General features: G+C 48.3%; 1 protein-coding gene across 21 annotated transcripts in view; it reads right to left on the bottom strand.

Moving 5' to 3' along the window:
- The window catches only part of MAPT (microtubule associated protein tau), a 119,841-nt gene that overhangs the window by 47,796 nt on the left and 59,577 nt on the right, over window positions 1-12,468 (bottom strand). For all 21 annotated transcript variants that reach the window (XM_069541669.1, XM_069541672.1, XM_069541674.1 and 18 more), the window contains exon 2: window positions 2,233-2,349. In XM_069541669.1, the coding sequence (XP_069397770.1) occupies window positions 2,233-2,332 (100 nt within the window). In that variant the 5' untranslated portion in view covers window positions 2,333-2,349. The remainder of the gene's footprint in view (window positions 1-2,232; window positions 2,350-12,468) is intronic.

Genomic DNA, 12,468 nt, shown 5'->3' with positions numbered 1-12,468 from the left:
GTATTCTTGCCTGGAGAACTCCATGAATAGAGGACTGGTGGATTACAGCCCATGGGATTGCAAAGAACTGGACACGACTGAAGGCGACTTAGCACACATGAAGACTTCAGTGGGTGAAGTCCAGGGGCACTTGGCTGGGAGCGACCAGAGGCAGAAACAGCTGATGTAGAATGGAAGGCTATACTAGCCCCGTGACCTCAGAGAGGAAACTGTCATCTGTAAACTAGGGAAGGTAACCTCCATCCTCACTGGTTACTGTGAGCAGTGCCTGAGACGTTGTTGGCCAAAGCCCTTTGCCAGCTGTTTAGAGTTCTACAAAAATGTCTGAATTGTCCTTTTAAGCAAGTCCCATTATAAGCAGGGGGCTCCTGCTTGTGCCCAGTCGTGATCGACTCTTGGTGACCCCATGGACTGCAGCCCGCCAGGCTCCTCTGTCCGTGGGATTCTCCCAGGCAAGAGTGCTGGAGTGGGTTTCCGTTTCCTCCTCCAGGGGATCTTCCTGCCCAGGGATCGAACCCATGTCTCCTGCACTGGCAGGCAGATCCTTTACCACTGAGCCACCCAGGAAGCCCCGTTATGTCTTCCCACCCAAATCAGGACACTTAAAAGTGAAAGCAGCAATGCTGCTAATGAGGCGGAAGAGGCAAAGTGAGAGACAGTGGGCTCAGGTCCTCAGCCGAGGGAGATCCCAGGGCCCAGCCGCCCCCCACCCTCCATGGGGAGCTGAAAAGTAGCAGCTCTGCCTGAGTCAGGCTGCGGCCCGGGAGAGGTCAGAAAGTAATTCTTGCCACCATTTGGTTCCTGACACCGGGAAGGGAGGTTTGGGCCAAATGGGACCACTAGGTGGAGCAGGCATTTCCCCCGCCCCTCACACCCCTCACCCAGAGCTTCAGGCTGGGGGCTCCCAAGAAGGCCAGTGGGCAGCCTCTGAGCTCCCAGGACAGTCCATGCCTTCCCTTACCTCCCCCAACCTGGAGCCCTTTTGTCTGATTCCCAAGCTCTGCCTCCAGTGTGTTCTCTGCTTAAACAGGAAGAGCAGTTAGCCTTTGAAACAAGGGTCCCCAGTGAGTCCTGAAACATCTCCAAGGTGGGAATGATAGCTCTGCATGCTTCCCCAACCCAGGGCTCCTCCTAGCGACCCTGCCTCTTCCAGGGACCCTTCTCCGATGGATGTACCCAGAAGAGGTTCCCTCCCACCTTGGAACTCCACCACTTCCATCCGCCACCCTACACCCCAGGCTGCAAAGTGTTCTTATTACTTGCAGCATTTAAAGAGAAAAGTAGCCATTTTGTCTCCTTAGAAATGGGTTTGGAGGACAGGGACCTAGTCTTTCTTACCCTGCTCTAAGGGCTGCTCCAGGCAGCACTGGCCACCAGGGACACTGTGGGGAGAAGGGTTCCTTGCAGCACAACCCATGCTCCGTGGGCCAGACTGCTGCTCCTGGCACCAACATGGGGATTGGCATTCAGAGCTGGAAAGAGGGCTCTGTGTGCCCCACGGGGCTCCCCGAACTAGGTGGGGATGAGAGGCAGAGAAGAGGCCAAGCCAGTTTAGCCAAAAGGCTATATTATAGAACATTTAGAAGTTGATGTGGTTTAGTACTATAGGTTCAGCAATAGGAAACCCAGAGCTAATCAACTCTGGCCAAACAGGGACCTTACAGGCCTATTAAGGAAGAGAAAAAAAATGTATAAAGCCATGCATTTAAAAATATATATTTATTTATTTTTATTTATTTATTTGGCTGTGCCAGGTCTTAGTTGTGCATGTGGGATCTAGTTCCCTGACCAGGGATCAAACTCAGGCCCTCTGCACTGGGAGCAAGGAGTTTTAGCCACTGGACCACCAGGAAAGGCCCTCAAGTTATGTATTTTGCATGCTAATGAATTCTGCTGATTTATAGGTTCATGGATGTGGCTAAAGACTCAACAGATTGCCCTTGTATTAATTAGACTGACAAGCCCCCTGCAGTCTTTGTCACAATACATTTCATGCATTGTGGCAAACTCTCCTTTGCAAAGGCAGATTTTCAAATAGCCTCAACATTTTGAGTTCTGTTGGCTCATTCAAATGAGTGAGGTTTCAAATCTATGGATAATCTGAAATGATAAAGTATTTACAACTCCTTTAAAAATCAGGATGCAAGCCCTTCCTGCCAGCTCTTTCCAAAGCAATAGGGTTGGCTGTGATCCCCAGGGTGCCCGGCCCCCTAGGCAGGGCTGTGCACTAACCTTTCAGGCCGGGCTCCATGTCACCCTCGTGGTCTTGCAGGGTGTAGTCCCCCTGAGCATGATCTTCCATCACGTCGAACTCCTGGCGGGGCTCAGCCATCCTGGTTCAAGGCCCACCTGGGGAAAGAAGATGGGAAGTGAGGGCTGGATGCTGTGCTCAGGCCAATTGCTGGGGCGAGGGGAGCGGGGGACAGGGGGACAGAAGTGCCCCTCCGCACTTCATGGGAGGCAGATTTCTGCCTCTCGTTTCCCTTCTCCAGCAAGCAGAGTAGCCAACCTCGTCTGTGGAGGGGTATCTCTGCCAAAGCGTTATTAACATGCATGCGTGCACTTTTCATTCACCAACATCACATCAGCTCATATCCAAAACCACCAGGTGGGCAGGTTCAAGGGGCCTGATTTGTTTCTATGCCCAATGCTCTTTCTACTTCACGACAGAGTAAATGCTGCTGACCAGTACTTTGATGGTTTTCTGTTTTTGTTTTCACAGAGAGGGAAGGCAGGCTGGGCAGTGCCAGTAAGGAAAAGGAGGTGCAGAGAAGCAAGGCACTGCTCGATCACAGCCAGGTGTTCTCACGCGCCAGCTCTGGGCCAGGCGGCCCCACTAGGGGTCAGAATGGGGCTTCCACTCTCCCCACTGGATCCCTTCAGAACCCTTATGTGTGCATTCCGAGGGCTGGGCTAAGTCCCTGACAGGGCACAGTGGGAGCAGCAATGCTAAATGCTAAATTCTTTTAAAATCTCAGCTGTTTTGATTTATTTTACATATGTTTATTTGATTTATTACATATATACATATATACATGATTTATTACATATATACATATATACATATAAAGGCACATAATACATATATGTATTAAAATACATGTAATAAAACATATATAAATAAACATTTATTTATATGTATTTATTCATTTATTTATTGTATTGATTTATTATACATATATTTATTTAAATCCTTACATTGTTTCATTTTTTTACTTTGAATTTCCACTCCAGATTCATGTTAGTGTTTCACTTTTTATGCTAATTTTCTGAGATAATTGTACACTTGTAGAAAGACTGTAAAAGTTCCTCAGAGGGTCATTAACCTTCTGTAATCCCTTTAAAATGTATTTCCCTGTTATCTTCCATTTTTATAATCTTTTGCAGCTGCTACTGCTGCTAAGTCACTTCAGTCGTGTCCGACTCTGTGCGACCCCATAGACGGCAGCCCACCAGACTCCTCCGTCCCTGGGATTCTCCAGGCAAGAACACTGGAGTGGGTTGCCATTTCCTTCTCCAATGCATGAAAGTGAAAAGTGAAAGTGAAGTTGCTCAATAGTGTCCGACTCCTAGCGACCCCATGGACTGCAGCCCACCAGGCTCCTCTGTCCATGGGGCTTGCCAGGCAAGAGTACTGGAGTGGGTTGCCATTGCCTTCTCCTTCTAATCTTTTAGGTGACTTAAAAAAAAACTCTCCTTTTTATAATTGTAACTTTTATCATTTTCCATAATTTTAACCTAAATCTAATCTTTAATTTTTATTTTTAAAGTTTGGGCGGCCATTTCCCATTCTTTGTTTTCATTTGTTCTTACCTTTCTTCTAATTTTGTTTGAATTCTTTATTTTTTAGTTTTTGACTGTGTCACACTGCTGCTGGGATATTAGTTCCCTGACCAGGGATTGAATCCACGCCCCCTGCAGTAGAAGCGCAGAGAGCAGAAGCACAGAGTCTTAACCACTGGATAGACAGGGAAACCCCTGCATTCTTTACTTTCAATCTCTAGTTTTCTGTTAGAATTTGTTAATAGTTACCCTCTCACATTTTTGATCTAATTCTACGGCTGTTTTTCAGTGGCATGTGGGCGAGCTGGTGAGGGCAGGGCCCTTCTCCTTCCTGCCTCCACTATACTAGCTCTGGCTTCTGCGATCAGTGAGTAAAGTCTGCCACGGGCAAGGTGTGGAGGGTGGACTTGATGTCACGTACTGTCTAAGTGTCTTATGAGTTGCAGAATGTTCTCACCTCTGAAAACTATTGCACAATGTTGGGCTACAGGGTGGGAGGGTCCACCTGGGGCTGACCTTCCACATAACACCTGACTGACGTGGGTGGAGGGGACAGCCAGGCTTCTGACACTGTGCTTACACCAGTTGGCCACTGGCATATTCACACTCAGCTCCATTTCTCTCCCTTCTAGGCAGGACATGCTGGTGTGGGTGTCTGAGCTCCCTTCTCTCTCCATTATGTAGGATAAGACGCTGGGATGGTTTAGGAGGGTTCTAAGAATGAGGTCAGTGAGACCTCGTCTGGGTGAGGCAGAGGGTGGGAGGCTTGGCCCCACTTTGGCAGCCACTGCCTATATAGAAGGGGTCCCTTTTCATTCTGACTGAGGTCCCTGACCTTCAAGGAGCTCTTGGAGGAGGCTTCTGAAGCTGAACATCTCCAAGCCTTTGATATCTCCCCAAGGACGAGCAACATGTTATCCTGGGAAGATCCAAGTCCTCATCCGTCCTTCAAGGCTTAGGATTTGGTGGTGATATTCTCTACCCTGAGATATGCTGATGGTCTGTTTTCCTTAGAAAGCCCTCAAACATAAGAACCCCTGTGCTAAGAGGAACAAGTTTCATTACCCAAGAAGTCAACGACTGCTCCCCACCCAACCCTAGGAAGCAACACCTCCCATACCACCTCCTAATGAAGCCTGTCTTGGGACCTGCCTGGTCACTGCCAACTGCTAGTCCCTGAAACTGATCCATGAGTCACCTCGTCTGCTGACTCACCAGGAGCCCCACCTGGGAACAGTGATGACAGCCCAGAAGCACAAGGCCTCCCAAACTGGCTGGAGACGTTTCCCCTGGCCCAGGTGAGCCAGGCCAACCAAATTAGGTCATCCTGTTCAACCTGCAGCTGGTTTTAGTGAATACTCCAGGGGGCGCTAGTGGTAAAGAACCCACCTGCCAGTAAACAGTAGACATGAGATGGTTGTTCATATTTTAAAATCATGAGTTTTGGGGACTTCCCCAGTAGTCTAGCGGTTAAAAACATCGCCTTCCAATGCAGGGCGTGTGTGTTCGATCCCTGGTCAGGGAAATAAGGTCCTACATGTCTCGAAGCCCAAAAACCAAAACACATAAAACAAGAAGCAATATTGTAACAAATTCAATAAAGACTTTAAAAATGGTCCACATCAATATGTATACTTAAAGTCGATTCATGTTGTACAGCAGAAACCAACACAATATTATAAAACAATTACATTCCAATTAAAAATAAATTTTAAAAGATGGTCCACATTAGAAAAAAAAGACAAAAAACATCATGGATTTTGGAGAAAGCAGCTCTTCTCACAAAGCCTGGGAAGTGTGAGGAGCTAGGGACCCACACCCGCAGTAGCTCACCACTCTCTGCACATCACTAAGTCCCAAAGCCCATAATCTAGCTATGCCTGAAAAGATGGGCTCACTGATGAATGCTGTTTTATTATTCAGTGCCGCCACCCCAGCCCTCCTGCTGGGCTTCCCCATCGCCCAAGCACTCCTGTCCCTAGCTGTCAGCTCATTCCTCTGCACAAAGTGAGGACGGAAAAATGCACCAAATGGCAGCCAGAATCAACACAGGTCTGATAATAAGCATGAACTCCAAGTAGACCCCAGTGACCTCAAAGGGATCGAGATGGTACTTAACAGGCAAACTCAGCATCAGTGAAAGTCGAAGCAGTGTTTGTGCGGAGTGAACCACTTTTCCTTTGGGCTTCCACTCTATTTTCCAAAGTGATTCCCACCCCTCTGGCTTACGTCCAGCTCAGAGGGGCTGCCCTGGTCCCTTCCCTGCCCATCTGCACAACGGATGGGATGACACATGTGATGTGGTGGCTGCTTTTCACTTGGATGAGTCTGGAGGTGGGCAAAGTGGCCAGTGTGGACTTTGTTCACAGGCATGAGCAGGGCAGCATCAAAGAGGCTCTCTAAGGTCACTTGGGCAGTGGCTGGCAGGGCCAACTGGACAGGTAAGAAAGGGCTGTTGGCAGGGAGGTGACCACACTGGTCCAAGCAAACAGCAAAGAGGCCGGAACCGGAATGTAGGCAGAGGGCATGGAAAGGAAGGGATAGATCCAAGAAGTGTATTTTAGATAATGTTAGACTGGGTTTCAAAATTGGGTTGGGGTCAGAGAGAGAGAGATCAGAGTCCAGAATTACACCAGAGGCGGGGGCTTGGATGGCTGGGAAAGAGGGAGCGGGTAACACAGTCAGAGGGAACAACATCAGGGGCCAAACAGCTGATCAACAAGAGTGGGTTCTGACTGTAAAATATTGCTGCTCAAAAGAATCCCCTGCACTTCATTTTACTAACGGGTGATTTATTTGATTTAATAAGTTCTACAAAATAGATTCTGCTCTCCCTCTTGATTTCCATTATAATTTAAAATTTTTAAGTATTCAAGTTTTATTTCTATTTATTTATTTTAAAATATTTCTTGGCCTCGCTGCATAGGATGCAGGATCTTAGTTCCCTGACCAGGGATTGAACTCCTACCCCTGGCAGTGGAAGTGCAGAGTCCTAACCATTGGACCACCATGGAAGTCCCTATAATTTGAAATTGTTATGGGATTTGAAGGGCTTCCCGGGGGGTGCTAGAGATAAAGAATCTGCCTGCTAACGCAGGAGACACAAGAGATGCAGGTTTGACCCCTGGGTCGGGAAGATGACTTGGAGTAGGAAATGGCACCCCACTCGTGGCTCAGACGGTAAAGCGTCTGTCTATAATGCAGGAGAGCTGGGTCTGATCTCTGGGTCAGGAAGACCCGCTGGAGAAGGAAATGGCAATCCACTCCAGTACTATTGCCTGGAAAATCCCATGGACAGAGAAGCCTGGTAGGCTACAGTCCATGGGGTTGCAAAGAGTTGGACACGACTGAATGATTTCAATCAAAATCAATCAATCTAGTATCCTTTACATGGAAAATTCCATGGACAGAGGAGCCTGGTGGATTGGACATGACTGAGAACACTCACTATGGATTTGAAACAAATGGGTCTAAAATAGAACAGTATTCCATTTTAGTTTCAGGTCAAGAGTCAGCAACTTGTTTCTGCAAAGGACCAGATAGTAAATATTTTAGGTTTGTGGGCCGTGCCTTCTGTTACAACTACCCGCCTCTGCAGGAGGGAAGCAGACATTGGCAATAGATGTATAAATGAATGAGCATGGCTATGTCTCAATTAAAGTTTATTTACAGACACTGAAATTTGAGTTGCATAAAATATCATGTGTCACAAAATATTTTTCTTTTCTTTTCACCATTTGAAAATGTAAACACCATCCTTAGCTAACATCAGACTTGGCCTGCAGACCGTAGTTTATAGACTCCTGCCTCTGGCTTTTCCAGTACTTATTATCCTCCCTCTCAATATATATATGTATATCTATAGTGGAGTTTTTAAACATTGTACATTTTGGTCTCCTCCTATTTTCTCAGTGTGGATTTTTGCAGTGATGTTGTTTATGGTTTGTTTGGTTTTAAAAATAGTATTGGTTTTTAAATTAATTATTTACTTTTGGCTGCACTGGGTCTTTGTTGATATGAGTGGGCTTTCTCTAGTTGTGGCAAGCAGGGGCTATTCTCTAGTTGAGGCTCGAGGGTTTCTCATTGCAGTGGCTTCTTTTGTTGTGAAGCACAGGTTCTAGGGGCTTCAGCAGCTGCAGCTCATGAGCAACAGAGTGTGGACTCAGTAGTTGTGGCACATGGGCTTAGCTGCCCTGTGGCATGTGCGATCTTCCCAGACCAGGGATCTTCCAACTGGTGTCCCCTGCATTGGGAGGCAGATTCTTAATCACCAGACCACCAGGGAAGCCCTCTGATGTTGAGTTTTCTTCAGCTGCTTCCAGAGGTTTCAGGGCAGGAGCAGGAGAACTAAGGGTCATTCTGGGGCTTGAGGCAGTGCCCCTCTGTTCTGGGGACTGGGGACAGCATCTGTGGTATAAGCCCGTGTTATGAGCCAGGCTGCCTCAGCTCCGTGGAGCAGATGACAAGGCAGTGAGTGGGTCTCACTACTCTGGTTCCAATGATCCCCTACTTCCCTACCACCAGCACCACCCAGCAAGGCTGGAGAAAGTCAGAGACACTAAAAAGAAGCTGAAGGAATTACAAGGATAAATTAAATCATCCTTAAAAACACAGGCTACTATTCAATATGCAAAATAAACCATGAATCTCAAGTGCCAATATTTTCCTCTGAGACAAAAAGTGGAATGCATGGGAAGACCTCTCTAAACAGGGAGGCACCCCAGCCCTGCCCCTCCTGCCAACTCCAGGACAGCAAATGGCCTTAGGTTCATGGGCCTCCTGATTCAGTGAGGCCACCAGAGCTGTCTCTCCAACTCATCTGGGCTGGGCCACTTGCTCCTTGTGAATGCTTTGGTACCAACAGGTCATATGAAGAAAGACAAGTCCAGGGGAGTTCCCTGGTGGTCTGGGATAAAGAATCTGCCTTCCAACGCAGGGGACGTGGGTTTGACTGGTTCAGTCCCTGGGTTGGGAAGATACCCTTGAGAAGGGAAGGGCAGCCCACTCCATATTCTTTTTTATTTATTTATTTGGCTGCACCTGGTCTTAGTTGCAGCATATGGGATCTAGTTCCCTGACCAGGGATCGAACCCAGGTATCCTGCATTGCAAGCTTGGAGTCTTAGCCACTGGACCACCAGGGAAGTCCTTGTTCCAGTATTCTCACCTGGAGCATTCCCTGGACCAGAGGAGCCTGGGGCTACAGTCCATGGGCTCACAAAGAGACACTACTGAGCAACTAACACTTTCACTTGCACTAGAAACTGAGATCCCACAGGCCTCAGGGCAACAAAGCCCACGTGCCACAACTAGAGAAGCCCGCGTGCCGCAGCGAACGCCCAGCACAATGGGAAAAAAGACAAGTCAGAGTTCTAGAGCATCTGTGAGAGGCCACTCGACGTAAGCAGAAAATAGAACCCAGAGGAGGATGTTCTCAGAAAGTAAAATGAAGTGGCTCTTCTGAGTCTCAGGACAGACGCTGAGCACGGGAAGGCAAGTCCCGTCAGGTGGGAACTGTCTGGGTCACTTGTGAACAGATGAGGAATCTGGGAGGTAACCCACCCAAGGTCACACAGCCGGGAAGAGGCGATGCCAGGGTTCAAAGCCTGTGTTCTGACGGAGCACTCAGCAACCCTCACTGCCGGTTCTTCCAGCCAGGACCATCAAACGGCCTCGTTTCCCCTCGTGGCAGCGCAGGTCTGGGGTGTGGAAGCAGCACTTGTCCAGGGCTCACACCCTGAAGCTGTGACTTAGTCACTTCTCCCAGCCTCCTGCACGTCACCCGGCGACCCCGAGCTCCTTTTATTCTAAGTGGCTAGATCAGGTCTGTGTCCTCTGTCTCGGGAGCCCTGGGAGGGTCGGTCACAGGACAGCAGGACTCTCTAGCCCAGGCCTGGCTGAGAGGCGGGGGGCCCTGGCATCCCAGCTGAGGGTCTGTACGCCCAGCCCTGCCTCTCTCCTTTCCCACCGTCACTGATGCCTGGCGTTTTCCTCTGTGAGATCCAAGGGCAGAATGACTTCTCTGGGAGAACTGGACAAAGAACACACAACCCAACTGACAAGTGGTACAGCTGCACGCCAAAGACAGCAGACTGGAAAGACTAAAATAAGCACAACCCTAGGTGGGTACACAGCCCAGACGGGCGGTGGTCACCACCCCCTCACAGATCCCTATAATCTGAGAGGCGCGCAGACAGGAAAGCAAGCATGCCAAGAGCTGCTGTCCTAAGGCCACACTCTGCTTTCTTATTCTTCTAAATCAACCAATCTCTTTCTCAATCTCTCTGATCACCTCCGTTCTGTTTTCCCAGGCAGTGACCCAGAGGCGCTGGGGTGGAAGGTAAGGAAGAAATTTTACAGCGGCGGCACAAAAGTTGAGTTAAACCAGGAAATGAAGATGGGCCCCCTTTTAAAGGGAGCCTTGGAAAAGCATGGCCACCTGACAAGAGAGAGCAAGAACCAGAGGGTCCTGGAGTCTCTCCGTGTCATTTTGTAGCCAGTAAACTGAGTCCCGTGATGGGGAAGGGGCTTGTTGAGCAGTTCATGGTGTCTGGTCCTATAGGATCACACCCCCTCTAGACCCAGTGGGGGCTTGGGGGCAGTTGGAGAGGTCCGGAAAAGGCAGAAGAGTGTCTGCAGGGCTGAGAGGGGAGACAGAGGAACAAAGAGGACAGTGCAGGTGATGAGAGGCTAAAGGCGAAGACAGGACAGGGGGAGGGGCCGAAGGCAGAGGGATGTAGGAACCCCCTGAACCAATATGACTGCTGCAGGCCAGTCTTTTTTAAAAAAAAACAATTCTCAACTTTTCAGTTCAGTTCAGTTCAGTCGCTCAGTCGTGTCCGACTCTTTGCGACCCCATGAACCGCAGCACATCAGGCCTCCCTGTCCATCACCAACTCCTGGAGTCCACCCAAACCCATGTCCATCGAGTCGGTGATGCTATCCAACCATCTCATCCTCTGTCGTCCCCTTCTCCTGCCCTCAGTCTTTTCCAGCATCAGGGTCTTTTCAAATGAGTCAGCTCTCCGCATCAGGCGGCCAAAGTATTGGAGTTTCAGCTTCAGCATAGTCCTTCCAAAGAACACCCAGGACTGATCTCCTTCAGAATGGACTGGTTGGATCTCCTTGCAGTCCAAGGGACTCTCAAGAGTCTTCTCCAACACCACAGTTCAAAAGCATCAGTTTTTCAGTGCTCAGCTTTCTTTATAGTCCAACTCTCACATCCATCCATGACCACAGGAAAAACCATAGCCTTGACTAGATGGACTTTTGTTGGCAAAGTAATGTCTCTGCTTTTTAATATGCTATCTAGGTTGGTCATAACTTTCCTTCCAAGGAGTAAGCGTCTTTTAATTTCATGGCTGCAATCACCATCTGCAGTGATTTTGGAGCCCAGAAAAATAAAGTCAGCCACTGATTCCACTGTTTCCCCATCTATTTCCCATGAAGTGATGGGACCAGATGCCATGATCTTAGTTTTCTGAATGTTGAGCTTTAAGCCAACTTTTTCACTCTCCTCTTTCACTTTCATCAAGAGGCTCTTTAGTTCTTCTTCACTTTCTGGTGTGGTGTCATCTGCACATCTGCGGTTATTGATATTTCTCCCGGCAATCTTGATTCCAGCTTGTGCTTCTTCCAGCCCAGTGTTTCTCATGATGTACTCTGCATGTAAGTTAAATAAGCAGGGTGACTTTTAGGTTGAGCTTTTTTTAAGCACCTATCTGTTGAGCTCTTCCTGTGAATGAGGCACAGTGCTTGCTTTTTAAAAATGATTAATTATTTGGGCTGTGCTGGGTCTTCGTTGCTGCGTGGACTTCTCTCTAGAGGCGGCGAGCAGGAGTTGCTCTCTAGCTGCGGTGCACAGCCTTCTCACTGAGGGTGCTTCTCCTGTTGCGGAGGACAGGCTCCAGGGCAGGCAGGCTTCAGTAGCTGCGGGGCACGGGCTCTAGAGCACAGGCTCAGTAATTATGGCGCATGGGCTTAGTTGCTCTTTGGTCCCGGTCCAGGAATCCAATTCGTGTCTCCTGCAGCGGCAGGTGATTTCGTTACTACTGAGCCACCAGGAAAACTCCAACTCAGTCTTCTTATTTAATCTTTCTGATTGAAGTAAAATCCACACAACACACAAGTCATTTTTACTTTTTTTCCTTTGTGGCCGCACTTTGCAGCATGTGGATCTTAGTTCCCTGACCAGGGATTGAACCTGCATCCCGCTCCAGTAGATGCTTGGAGTCTTAACCACTGGACCACCATAGAAGTCTGCACAAGTCATCATTTTAACAACCATCACCTCTATCTTGTTCTGAAACACTTTCATCACCCCAGAAAGAAACCCTGTGTCCATTAAGCACTTCCTCATCCTCCTCCCCCACCCCCATGCCCTGCCAACCACTAATCTACTTTCTGTCTCTGTGGATTTATCTGTTTTGGAGATTACACATAAATGGAATCATCTACTATCTGGGCTTTTGTGTCTTGCTTCCTTCACTTAGCGTAATGTCTTCAGGATTCACTCACGTTGTAGCACGAGTCAGGACTTCATTCCTCGAATGATGTTTCATTGTATGAATGCACCACATTTTGCTTATCCATGTGTCCAATGATGATCACACACAGTCTTTTAAATTGGGAAACAAGATAATATAGAGCTTTTTTTAGTGTGACATTTGTCTGATAATGTAAAACC

The sequence above is a fragment of the Ovis canadensis genome, chromosome 11, assembly GCF_042477335.2.
Source record: "Ovis canadensis isolate MfBH-ARS-UI-01 breed Bighorn chromosome 11, ARS-UI_OviCan_v2, whole genome shotgun sequence".
Taxonomy (NCBI): Eukaryota; Metazoa; Chordata; class Mammalia; order Artiodactyla; family Bovidae; genus Ovis; species Ovis canadensis.
The sequence above is the reverse complement of the archived record's forward strand: the minus strand, read 5'-3'. Positions and strand labels throughout refer to the sequence as shown.